At 38.8% G+C, this 13,504-nt stretch overlaps 2 protein-coding genes across 3 annotated transcripts; one reads left to right on the forward strand and one right to left on the reverse strand.

Moving 5' to 3' along the window:
• Window positions 1-176: 176 nt before the first annotated feature.
• On the reverse strand, window positions 177-3,474 carry rsad2 (radical S-adenosyl methionine domain containing 2). The gene is made up of 6 exons (XM_015053673.1): window positions 3,137-3,474; window positions 2,897-3,058; window positions 1,877-2,106; window positions 1,642-1,791; window positions 989-1,021; window positions 177-803 (listed from the first exon to the last, which is right to left on the reverse strand). The coding sequence occupies exons 1-6, from the start codon at window positions 3,447-3,449 to the stop codon at window positions 639-641; spliced, it is 1,053 nt and encodes a 350-aa protein (XP_014909159.1). The 5' UTR covers window positions 3,450-3,474; the 3' UTR covers window positions 177-638.
• A 2-nt stretch (window positions 3,475-3,476) lies between these two features.
• Window positions 3,477-10,305, forward strand: cmpk2 (cytidine monophosphate (UMP-CMP) kinase 2, mitochondrial). Of its 2 annotated transcripts, XM_015053672.1 has the most exons (6): window positions 3,477-3,551; window positions 5,149-5,774; window positions 6,499-6,613; window positions 6,846-7,047; window positions 8,125-8,358; window positions 9,498-10,296. In XM_015053672.1, the coding sequence occupies exons 2-6, from the start codon at window positions 5,193-5,195 to the stop codon at window positions 9,616-9,618; spliced, it is 1,254 nt and encodes a 417-aa protein (XP_014909158.1). In that variant the 5' UTR covers window positions 3,477-3,551; window positions 5,149-5,192; the 3' UTR covers window positions 9,619-10,296. The 2 variants fall into 2 exon arrangements, with proteins under 2 accessions (XP_014909158.1, XP_014909157.1); XM_015053671.1 differs by lacking the exon at window positions 3,477-3,551 and having other exon boundaries at window positions 5,035-5,774; window positions 9,498-10,305.
• The last annotated feature ends 3,199 nt before the right edge of the window (window positions 10,306-13,504 follow it).

Genomic DNA, 13,504 nt, shown 5'->3' on the forward strand with positions numbered 1-13,504 from the left:
TAAATCAATCATCTTTCTTTAATACTTATTACCAATGTTTTATAAAATTTAGATTTGAACTGCATTTTTCTTTATTTTATGAACACTTATTAGTTGTTCATAAAATAACTAATAAGTGAATTTGGACAAAGTTACTAACTATATGAGTAAAAACCTTTCGATGAAATCTGTTGTAATTTAGTGTCATATAAATAAATTTAATGAATCAATATGAGGTATGACACAAAGTTTACAGAGGTTACAAACAGAAATACAGACATTAAACCACAAGAGACACACAAGGAAAAGATTAAATGAAATAATTATTGGTAATAAGAAAATGTAGGACTTAATTAAAGGAAGAGAAACTATGAAAATGCATGAAATAGAGTAGATATGGGGAACATTTACACAGAGAAATATGAAATAAAGAAGTTTATAAAATTGTTAAAGTTGAAACACTGAATCCAGTCAGCAAAACTAAAACTTTAATTTAAACTTTACATCAACAATACAAAAAAATTTACAACACACTCAAAGCTTATCTTAATCTTAAGACATTTCCAAAAATCACACCTGAACATGGTAACACTTCTAAAACAACAAGCTGCAAAGTGAAATAAGTGCATAAAAGCCGAGAAGTTTCCGATTTGTAAATTTCACCAGTCCAGCTTCATGTCAGCTTTGCTCCAAACGTATTTCCCGCCTCTCTTCAGAAACATTTTCTCATCGAAGCCGCTGAAGCTGATGGCGTCCTTCACGCCGACGTCCAGGATGGATTTGGACGGGTCCTTCCTTCCCTCCCGACAGTCCAGGAAACGCATCTGGAAAAACAAAAAACACAAACTTTGAGTCTGACTTCATGGAGCGAAAGAAAACACATTTAAAACAAAATCAAACAAAAGAAGACAGAAGAACCCATGGTAAGACTAAACAACACTCTTAATATTTTAACCTGAACATATGCAATGCTGCAAAGCTAACAGTGTTAGCAACAGAAAGTACTTACATATTCGTCCAGGATCAGGTACGAGTTCCTCATCTGTTAAAGCAACAAACAGATTTTAATATCACATCCTGGTATGAAAAGAATCAAAACTACAACAGAAAGTTATGTATGTTTTAAAAACTGACTGCAATGTGAATATAATGATTTTTATTTCTAAGCAGTTATGAGGCATGGAGGAAAAAAAAGTGCAGCAAGTTGCCAGGTAGCAACTTGTTACCTAGCAATGACAAGTTGTTACTAGGTAACAACAAGTTGTTACAAGTTGCTAGGTAACAACTTGTAACAACTTGTTACCTAGCAATGACAAGTTGTTACTAGGTAACAACAAGTTGTTACAAGTTGCTAGGTAACAACTTGTAACAACTTGTTACCTAGCAACGACAAGTTGTTTTTGAAACAACTCATTAAGAGAATTCATTTTCAAAATGTTTAACAGCACAGTTATATGGGCAATGGAAATGCAGCTAATGCCAGAGTTAAACACCTAAAAAAGAAGAAATAAATAAAAGCACTTTTATTGTTATCACAACAGTAAGGCAAAATATCGTGTTCTATAAACTACCTATGAGAGTGAAAAACAACTGTTGCAGTCAGAGTTAGCTAAAGCTAAAGCGTGTCAGTGATCAGATGCGTAACGAGGTTCAGTCTCTTACCTTCTCGTTGGACTCTGGAACGAGACAGGAAACGGCGCTGTGGTGGTCCAGGAAGTCCTGGAACTGCTGGTCAGTGATGACGAACCTCTCCGCCTCCCTCAGCGCCTCCTCTCCAGCGTTCTCTCCATCGATCAGCAGACACTGGAACACCTGAGCAAAAACCAGGAGAAAACAGCAACCCAATCAGCTTTCCTTCTAGCTGTGACACGTTTTAAAACATATAAACTGTTTTTACCTTCCAGCGGACCGGATTGAGCTGGTTGATCTGTTCGGTCATGTCTTCGTGAACGTTAAAGGTGTTGATAACCGAGTTGATCTTGAACGCCACTTTGTATTGCTGACACCAGCTGCGGATCTTGAAGAGGTTCTCGATGTGACTCTTGCTGCCCTGACATCTGCCGATCATCTGGTTGGTTTCTTCATCAAAACTGTCACAGGAGATTGCCAAGATGTCCAAAAAGTCTCCTGCACAAAGCAAATGATGAGAGCTTATTTATGGTGGCCCAGAAGGGTCAATAAAATGCAAAGAAACAACAAAACCTAAAATGCACGTTATGCTAACACACAACAGACGTTACGCTAGCAGTTGTACTAGTATAACTACTTGTAGCATAACATTATCGTGTCTGTCCTTTCTTTATTTACTTTGGTCATAAAACACAGTCGACCAACATATTTTTACCTTCCACTAAACTTCCCATCAATAGCTGTGTTTCCATTACAAATGTGCGCAAAACTTTGCCGATATTCTGCTAATGTAAAAAAAAAAAACCAATTTCATAATTTCGGTGTGTCCATTAAATAAGAAATGCAATTAAAATCATGTGATATCATGTGAATAAGTTTGTTCAAACAATGTCATTAAAAAACATGTAGCACCACCACCCTCCAACCACTTCCTGGATTCTTCATATTTTCCCAGTGGTAACAGCCAGTTGTTAATCATGTGATTAAAAAAGTTTCAATTGGAATTTTGCTGGATAAACCCATTTCAATAGGTCCGCAAAAACGACCTCATCAAAACTTTTCATAAAAAAGAGAGATTTTAAGATATTGGTATTTTTCAATTAAACTTATTTTTGTAATACCAATTTGCGCAATTGGTGAATAGAAACGCATCACTGAGTTTTCATCACTGAAAATACTAAATTATATCCGTCTGTGCCATAAATACATGAGTTTCACTTTTTAAACTACTCAAATAATTAAACTTTTCATTCATGTCCTGACTTCCTGAGCTGAAGCTGGACCTCACCATATTTCTGGAACCATTTCTCTTTAATCATGCTGCCATTGCTGACGATGCTGACGCTGGGGAGCTGCAGCTCCGCCTTGCAGTACTGAACCATCTTCCCCAGGAAGTCTCCCCGTTCATGCAGAAACGGCTCCCCTCCGGAGAAATTGATCTTTTCCATCCCTTTAAACCACAAATGTTACTTTCATTTAGTTTTGACCAATAAAACAGAATTTTATGCTTTTAAGCCGTAAGTATTACCTGCTTCTTTTAGAAGTCTGAGCCCCTTCTTGGCCTCCTCCAAAGGAAGGACGAAGGAAGTTTTTGCGGTGTGAAAACAAAACCCGCATTTATAGTTGCATTTGCGGGTAAAGTGATAGTTGACGCTGGTTGGGGTCGTCACATCCAAGTCTTTGCTTTGCTCCGATTGGCTGTTCGCGTCCGAAAGCAGGGAGTTTGTGGCCCCGCAGGCTCCTTTGGACCAGGAAAAAACTTTGGAAAAGACTCCCGAAAAAATGCTGAGGATGGTGTTGATGCAGAGCTCCAGCAGGGCGCCGGCAGAAACTCCAGGCATCTTGAAATCAGAAGTTATTATCCGGTTGTTGAAGCTGCAGACTGCGTCATTCTGCAGGGCGGCTGTTTAAATAGAGGCTTGGCCCCGGAGGCAGTCAGCTGAGTAAGTTTCTGTTTACAAACATCGAAACCAAAACCAGATCAGGACCGACTGTCCTGGTTTGGGTTTCTGAGAAGAAATGATTAAGATGCATAAAATGTTTTTCATTAAGTGCCTTCAGATGGCTCTTGATAACAACTGCAAAACAAGAAATGTAACTGAAATGTTGGAAAAAGTCGCTCTATTGATAACCAGTGGCGCCAGTAAGGGGGGGCATATCGGGACCCTGACCCAACCTGCTATAATATGTTTATGAATGGATTTTAGAGAGAAAAGTATGAAAATATGTATTAATATTAATATGTTTTCATTTTTAATGCCTGTCCCTGTTACTCACCTTGCCCTCAAACCACCATAATCACATATTAGAGTGAAAAATTAGGCACATTACAGTACTTTAAAATTATTGTCAGTTAATTTTGCTTCACTTAAAAACATGTTTCATGAACAGAAAGACTCTCACACTCGTTCTTATTTGCAAAAGCCCACAAATAAAAAAAATCTTTTACGTGAGTTTTAAAGAGTTAGTATTGTGTAAAATCAACTTTTTAAAATCTTTACATCATGGTATAATGTTATTCCTTCATCAAAAACAAACATGGAGTGATGCTTTGATTTTTTGAGAAATGCTTTAATCACCATGGTAACCACTCAGATGGCTGACACACCTGGGTGGATCTAGCTCCGCCTTCACGACAACGCTCCTTCTCAGAGCTGAAGTTCCTACGCTTCCACCTCACAGAGCAGCTCCTACAGACTGGCCAGCAGCAATTAGCAAACACCTGGTGGAACTGTGCATCTTATGATCTCATTATGCGATCTATTTCTCAGTGAGACAATGGTAGAAATGTTGTTAAATCCTTAACAGAGGAGCCGTGTTGTAAAGACTTTTGGGAGATGGAGTTTCAGAAAGAGCAGGAGCTTCTTAGAGAGACAAAGGCCCAATATCAAGGCATTAAATTAAGTCTTTTTATGTCATATTTGATATATATGGGATTATTAGAGTATCGGTGCAGAAATAGCTGCAAACCAAAGTCTGCTTTGCTGCTTACAAAACCGATTTTGTAAATAGCTTTCAGTTTCTATGCACCACAAAGCAGACATGGTTTGGTTGCCTTGAATTTTTTATATTTCTTTAGAGTTTTCAAAATTTCCAACATGAAATAAGTAAAATTTTTAAGTTTAAAAAAGTGGTAAAAACCAGCATATGTTCACCCTAAATATATGAACTGGCAGGAAAATGTTAAATTATTTGCAATGTTTTTTTTTGTACTGGAATGATCACATGCATATTTAGTCATGCATATATTTTATCACTCTGTATTTTTGTATTTTTAATGTAAAGCACTTTAACTGCCTTATTGCTGGAATGTGCTACATAAATAAACTTGGTTGATTGGTTTATTTCAGACTGATATGCAAACTTTTATGCTGATTTTAATCAGTGTCGACGTGCAGAGCCAAAGGTTTGAAAACATTTTCAAACTCGAGTTTAACTTTTGGATTCAGAGGAAACGCTTATTTGCTGCACCCTAGAGGCGTCGCCTGTAAGTTTCGTTTTTCCTTCTCCGCTCGGTAACTTTCGTTTTCCTGACCACAGCCGACTGCAGCTACACTGAAACCCGCCGACACCAGAACCGGAACATGGCCCGGCACCTGAAGCTTCTCGTCCAGCGGTGGTCGTCCCGTGTTTTCTCCGTGGAAGTGGACGCAGCGCCGCGGTACTTTGGGGTCAGAGAGCAGCTCCGTGGGGAACCGGTGCCGCCTGATGTGTTCAGTGAGGTCCAGAAGCAGGACAGATGTTACTCCCTGCTGGTCTGCAGCGGGGACCGGGTCACAGGAGACAGGTTTCACTGGGAGCTGAGAGACCGGCTGCAGACTCAGCTGCCACCGGGCTCCGGGCTCCGGTCCATGTCCTCCTTCATCCCGGACCAGAAGGGCTCGCTGCTCAAAGGGTATTTCCTCCAAAGCCGGGCTGGGAATTCATCGCTGATTGAGGACATTTTAACAGATTTGGAGCAGAGAAACCCCGTGTTGGTGTGTTCATACTCCCAAAGTGAAGACGGCCAGCAGTGGACTCAGTGTCTCTGGTACCAGTCTGAGGAGAACCCGGTCAGGTTCTGCGTGGTGCCTTCAGAAACACCAAAACATCATCCATCAGTTCTCAACATGATCAACTCTGATGTCTTCTACAGCCTGGAGGAGGCCTGCGACGTGCTGAAACAGGTACACTTCAAAAATATTAAGCTTAGTTGCAACATTTTGCACAATGGCGCACTCATGTGGCGGAGAATGGTACTGCAGGGTCTCCAGATCCTGAAGATTTAAGTTCAGCGTTTAAGTCAAAAATTTTGACGTCTTTTATGAAAACAATGTAGGAACGGGATGTAATTCATTGTAAAAATGATTTTTATGTGTGCAAATGTGGCTCATTTGCTGTATTAAAAGAAAAGTTTTTATTTTCTCGATTTAACACATTTATTCTAAGTTTTAAGAACAACATTTGGGTCACTTTCTGTTAAAATGATCTCAGCCGGCTGGTGAGAGAAAAAGTAGTTTGGGCACCCCTGGTTTAGAAGAAAGTATATTTTTATTGATTTATTCATTTTATTTTGAAGGGTCATAGCAACTTTGGTAAGATAGTGCAAAGGCAAAAATGAGTTTTAGGGTTGTAAAGGTTGCTGACCCATGTCCTAGTCAAAATCCAGACCTACGTCCAATTGAGGATCTGTAGCCAGACTTTAAATTTGACAGATTTCACAGCTGTTCTCCATCCAGTCTCACTGGCGTTGAGGTATTTTGTCTTTACCTGTTCAAATACTCACTAAAGTCTCAGATTATTACCTCTAAAAAACTAGACTTTTCAAGCGTTCAAAGAGGAGCAGATGCAGCAGTCTTTCTGACTCCCTCCTGATCCGCAGTGAACTGATTTTTTCCCCATTTTCTGCAGTGTGGTGACATCATCCCAGAGACCCGGTCTGTACTGGGGATGCTTCCCAGCAGCCTGGATGCCAGAAGAAAACCAGACTTCCCAGTGATTGTCATAGAGGGCCTGGATGCCACAGGTTAATGCCATTACCTCATAAATAAACACAGGATCAGCCTGATGGGTGGCTGTTCTCTGCTAAAAACATTACCTGTCAGAGCGCTCTGCCTAATGGAATATCACGTATCATGACCTCAGAAACATTACATCACTTTGGAAATGGTTTATTGAATCGTCTGATGCTCCACTGTGTCAGGTAGACTCTCTTTAATGAAGAGAGAGTAACAAATGTTTTCACTTTCATTTTGTAGGAAAGACGACGCTGACAGAGTCTCTGCGGGACTCTCTGGGGGCCACGCTTCTGCGGTCGCCTCCCCAGTGCTTGTCCGCCTGGAGAGGGCGCTTCGATCGAGAACCACCCCTCATCCGCAGGGCTTTCTATGCAGTGGGCAACTACATCACCGCTGAGCAGATAAACCAAGAGGCCAGCAAGTCTCCTGTTATCGTTGACAGGCAAGATGTTGTACTGTCATGTTAGAGCAGTGATGAACTCTTAACGGCCACCAAATTCACTCATTCTGTATGTTTCTGTTCTTCCTTTTGGGTTTATATTGCTTCTAGAACGCTTTAAAAACCACCAGGTGTTTATTGGCTTAGTTCATGTTTTTTGGTGTCTGTTTCAAAAACAAACCAAATGTAACATCACAAATCAGCAGGCACTGACCTTTCACCTACCAGCCCGTTACCTAGCAACCCCAGCGGAACTCTGCCCGTTACCTAGCAACCCAGGTGGAGTTCCAGAACATTTGCCCAGCTGGTTTTAAGGCAGCATGCATTGGATGATAAACTGTCTCAGTTATTCTGATAAACAATAATATTGTTCTTGTATATTACTTGAAAATGATATAATGGCAAAACATTGCAACAACATATTCTCAAAGAACCAATGAACATTTAACATTGGAACTGGAATACATTTTCAATATCCAAAATACTAAACAAAACAACCGAAACAACAAATAAAACGATTCATAAAGTCTCTGTAAATAATTAGTCCTTCAAAAAATGTGCTAGTTGAGACCAAAGCAGCAGACTGAAGACTGTTAGCGCCCAGTTTTTGGTAGAAAGAGAGAAAAGAGAAAAACGCTAATCATGCAAATGGAAATTATTGACCTCATTTGAATTAATCATTTGATTAACTGATTTATTGTTTATTGCAACAGGCCTACGCATGCACTGTACAATGGCTGCTGGAAAACAAACAAACAAGTGTTTTAAGTCCCCCCAGGATGTTATGATGTTTTTTGTGATTGTTGCGGCATCTTTTCACAAAGTTATGATTTTTTTCTTTTGCCATAATGTGGCTTTGCAAAAAAGTTAAAATTGCTGTACCTTCCTGAAATAACACATTGAAAAAAAAGAGCACACAGATCAACTTAAAACAAATTGAAAAAGTATAATGAACATGTTTTGGATAGGCCGTAGACTTACCCTAAGCTGTTCAAGGAAGCACCTTTAATGTTTCAGCCTTATTGTCAGGTGGTGCAGGAAGTCTTCACTCACCTTCAGTCAGCCATCTTTGATCCCCAGGTTCTGGCACAGCACAGCAGCGTACGCCATCGCCACCGCAGTAACCGGCCCAGTGAGTAACCTTCCACACGAGGGCGCCGAGGTGTACCGTTGGCCCGGTGACCTCCTGCAGCCCAGCCTGGTGATCTTACTCACCCTGGACCCGGAGGAGAGGAAGAGGCGGCTGAGGAGCAGAGGTCTGATGAAGACCGACGAGGAGGAGGAGCTGGATCACAACAAACTTTTCAGACTCAGGTTAGACAAGAATGCTTGACACAGATATGTCTGAGAATCAGATCAAAGGTCCAACTCCAGTCCATTTACCTAGAAAGTCCGATGTCTTCTTCAGAGGTTTTAGTGTCGTTTCCTTCAGTGATTCTTGGTGCAGCGCCCCCACAGGCCAGGAGGGGAACAGGTGGATTTGTCCCAGAGCAAGAGAGAGAGACCCACAGCAGCTGGAGACGGAGCAGATGATAAAGTTCTGGTCCTAATAGAACTGAGTCTACCGGACTATCAGATGTGAAAATACCCGTAGAGTGATTTTATTTTCACTTTTATTCACTTTTCAATGATTATTAGATTAGTTTATCATAAAAGCTGCCTCACACATTCTTAATTAGTTCTTAATTTCAGATTACTTCACTTATAGCAAAACATTTTGCCCGTGATGTAAATGAAACAATCTGCCAGTGGAACTAGTACTTTTTAAAATGAATATTAAAGAATTATTGACTTATAAGAAGCTCATTATCTTGCTGAAAAGTTACTTTTCAGTTAGTTTTATCTTATTCTAAATGTACTAAGAGAATAGAGGAAAAAATACTTAAGATTTTGTGTATTTGCAGTGATATTAAGTCCATTAATAGTTTTTGATGCCAGATTGTCACATGTGAACAAATGTTTTTTTATTTTAGGTAGATGTCTGTGTTTGAAGTCACAGATGGCTGCAAACTGCGCAGCTCTTTCCCAGTCAGGCCACCTCAGTCTTCGTCTTATCCATCAAACACTTAACAATCAATTACCGTCCCACGGGGGAAGCGGCTGATGAGAAAAAGCAGGTGATTAGTTGCCGAGCTGCTGTGCTCCATTAAGCCGGTCCAAACTCGCAGCCGCTGTCGGCCCAGTTAGTCGCTGCTCAGACAGGTCGATAGCTGCTTTCATTCATCTTCTGCGCTGACGTAATGGCCTGTCCACATGGGACGGCCAGATGTTGGACCAGCAGAATTAGAAAACAGACGGAGCTAGGAAGACGCTTTTTATTGGACTGAAGAGAAAAGCTGCACTCTCAGCCATCTGGGTTGTTTCTTTTCCTTGAAATAAAAAGCAGCAAAACCATCCTGTTTATATCCTCACACTGCTCACTTGTTGGTTGATGTGTTTGTGTTTTGCTGCAGAGTAGAGGAAGCTTATCGGCGGATCGGCGGCCCAGCCTGCACCGCCCTGGATGCGAGCCCCTCTGCAGACCTGGTGCTCCAACAAGCGCTGCTTTTAATTAGGGCCAAATGCCACTTGTAAACAGTCCTCCCTGCCTCCCCCTGCAGCTGGCTGCTGCAGTACCTGCTGCCGCCGCTGGGTGGCAGTAAGGTGTCGCCGATGCGGGAGGGCAGGCGCCCAGATTGGAGTGTGGAAAAGAGATTCTGCTCACAATGAGTAAAGGTTGAGTGGCCAGGAGCCAGAACGGCATGCTGCAGAAAAAAATACATATTAATGGAGAACACAAACATTCTCTCACAGGAGGATTGTCTAAAAAAAAAGAAGTCTGTTTCACTTCACAGCGATGAGAATCACACCTAAGCTGTAAATGATGCATGCAGCTTTCTAACTTAATAGGTTAAATTGTCTTAAATTTTCAAAACGAAACTGTAAATTTGAACACATCTTATTAAAGTAAAAAATACTCAGTTTGTGTTGCTAACTTTGGCTAGGTTTCACTAAAAATAACCTTATTTAAAGCAGAGCTCTGCTGTAAATTTAAATATGCAACAAGTGTAAATAAAATTATTTTGTATATTTATAAATGTGCAGAGTAAGTGAAATATATAAAATTAAAATATTATTTGTTTTTGAAAAGAAATACAACTAAAGAGTCTGAGCTGCAATGGAGAAATAACATGTATTTAGAAAGATTATTATTTAATTTTATTCATTTTGTTAAGGAATTTTAAATAAAGTGGATTAAAGTTTAACAGGTCAGATATATCTGTAAAATTCAACTTTATGTTCTGCTGATTTTCTACAAAGCAACAGTTTGCACAACCTGTGAATCGAATGAACTTTTTGTTTTGTTGTGTTGCTAGAAAAATATATCAGTACTATAAGTGACAAGCAGTAAAACCTCATTTATTATCGAGTTTCACCCAGTGCCTTCACTGAAAAACTCACAAAGTAACTTCTAGTCAAATTGGATAAAATTTTTCTCTAAAAAATAAAATTTTTTCCCACTTTAAATAAAGTTTACTCCACTAGCAGAGTTGAACTTTAAGAGTTAAATGTACTCTTTTTGGTGCAAATATTTAATTAACATTATTATAATGCATTCAGTATTGATGCTGAGGTTGTAATACCATAGATACAAACTCATTTACCATAGATAAATACAATGGTTATCACTATTTAATGTCTGCCTACTATTAGCTTGTATTGCTAACATTAATTAGCATAAATATCTTCTTAATTCACTGAAATATTTCCCTCTTTGCTCCAAGTTGGGAAAATGAACAGGAATGTTTTCTGAAGCCAGAACGTTAAATGTAAAAATCTGATTTTTCACCAATCCTAAGCTCAGAATTTGAACAATAACTCTGAGGTTCTAACCTCAGAAAAATGTGGCAGCCATTTTGATGTGGCAGCCACATCACATGTTTTAAAGGTAGTAATAAAACTTCACCTTAGAGAACTTCTTTCTCATTAAATCTTTACATGTTGTATATGTTCATATATTATAATAGTACTAAATACAATGAAGTAATACTTCAATAGTAAGAAAAAAAAGTATGGGAGTAAATTTATAATATTACAAGAATAGTCGTATGAGAATAAAGTTGCAGTATTACAAAAAGAACAAATACGAGAAAAAAGTATATATATATTTTGACTTTATTCTCTTATTCTTTCAACTGTGTTCTTGAAATATAAGCCTTTATTCTTGTAATTTTATGACTTCAATCCTGTTTTTTAAAATATTTTTATTTTCCTAATACTCCATCGTACTTCAATGTTTGAATTTGTAAAATACAAAGACACGTATTGCTATTATCTAGACTTACTACTTGCTAGTCTTGCTAATAGCTAAAAACAAACTATCAGCAAGACTAGCTAGTAGCATTTAGCATTTTAGTTAGCATATCCCACTGGTTTTCTGAAATATGGTTAAAATTGGTTTTAATGTAATTCCCAAACTTACATTTTGACTTCAGAGGTAAAAAGTTTCCAACATCAGTTTAGTTTAAGCTGCTAATGGCAGCCCAGGCACCACCTGATACCCTGATCCGTGGTATATAGTACATATTATTCCCCCGCAGGATAATTCATACCATTTACACTTGATGTCTTCATGAACAGAAGCACTAAATACACACACTAGTACGCGTATTTGCTAAGAGTATATGCTGTAAGTCATTTCTACGAGCAGGAAGCGTGTATTTGGCCTTCGTGATGGGAAGATTAATTGGGGGTTTTAGTAATTATGAGCTTGGCAAAGCTGCGGGCTGCAGAAGACAGAGTGACCCATCTCTTTTACTGTGATGCATCAGCGCCGCGCCAACAAATGCAGACCCCATTCATATGGCAATTAATGGAGCGCTGTATATCACTGTCACTGCTACGGTCCCGCATAGGAGCGCGGCTTCTCGTACATTGAAACACCACGTAACGTACGTTCATAAGGATCTCTCTGTTTACAGCTTACTGTATTCATAATGCTTTAGCTGCGTGGTGACTCAACAGATGAGTGTGAGCGAAGCCACCAGACCTCGAGCTAGAGATCAGACGTTACCGCAAAGTTGTGTTTGCTTTGTGAGTTTCACGCTGATTTTCTTGGCAACAATGAGTAGTGATAGCGCCCCATTACTGTCCTTCAAAACAGCTAATGTAACACTGATGGCCCATAATCACACAGGAAAACAAACTATTGTTCATAAACTAATACTTCATCAACGTTACCTTCGATTTAATTTCAGCAACTTGATTTGGTACTTAACCGCAACCTTCCAAAAGTTAGTTTTAGTCAGTTTTCCAGCTGACACCTAAAAGCTTTGGGTCAAATAGTCCACTGTTTGACCAAAAAAAACACATCTACAGCTGAAGAGCAGTTATCCCATAACATATAATTAAATATTTAGTTAGCAGGTAAAAATATTTAGCAACAAACTAAACATTTAGCTCGCCTACAAAGTATTTAGTTAGTAAGCAACTACATAGCCCCAAAGTATTTAGCTTACTACTTAAATATTGTGTTAGTAAACTAAAACAGTTGGCTTCAAACTCAATATTTGTTAGCAAGCTACATGTTAAGCTTCAAACTAAGCATTTAGCTTACCAGCTAAATGCTTAGTTTGCAAACTAAAATATTTGAAGCTGAAAAATCTTCAGTCAGATTTAGAAATGAAAATAAAACTTTTGAGTTTTTATTAAATACTAACTAAATATTTAGTTAACAAACTACAACATTTGGCTCCAAACTTAATATTTAGTTAGCTAGCAAAATACAAATTATGGCTGTTAATTTTTACCTGCTACCCTATGAACCCCATATGGTAACTAAATTACCAACCACTCAGATTCACTAACCAATCAGAAGTGTGAACTCCAGAAGACTGAATAATGAAAGTTTTTTTTTTGCAAATTGTTTTTCAGTTGTATTTTTGCAGGATAAGTTACATTAAAACTGTAAAAATTTGGCAATTGATCTAAAATGGTGACTTTTTGATACGCTACAGTATCTTTGCATTTGAACAGCATTTAGAGAGCCGAGTTACTGACTGTAGTAAATTTAGTAGATAATTAGTCTGTGACTCGATTCGTTTTTGAAACGGTGGCTTCTCGATTTATTCTGACAAGAGCAACAAACTCCAAAACAAAAGCATAGCAAAAGTTATGGAATGGATTCAAATATCACAATGGTGACGATAAAAACTAACTTAAACAATCTAGAAATAAACTGGATGAATTTAGATTTTAAAAAATAATGACACCAAGGGGAGGTCTAACAATTTAGCAACAATACCACAGAAGAAGAGATAAAGAGAAGGAGGTCCTGGTCTTAAAGTCACATGACGGAGTTTTCAAAGGTGTTCCAGTCGGGTAAGGAACATCCAAATGACCAAAAGAAAAATAAATTTAGTGTAATTATAACAAAAGAGGAAAACATCCTGGTTACACCTGCATATAGACAGTAAATCCA

This window comes from Poecilia latipinna, unplaced genomic scaffold (genome assembly GCF_001443285.1).
Source record: "Poecilia latipinna isolate Pla-1442-1.1 unplaced genomic scaffold, P_latipinna-1.0 Scaffold1192, whole genome shotgun sequence".
Taxonomy (NCBI): Eukaryota; Metazoa; Chordata; class Actinopteri; order Cyprinodontiformes; family Poeciliidae; genus Poecilia; species Poecilia latipinna.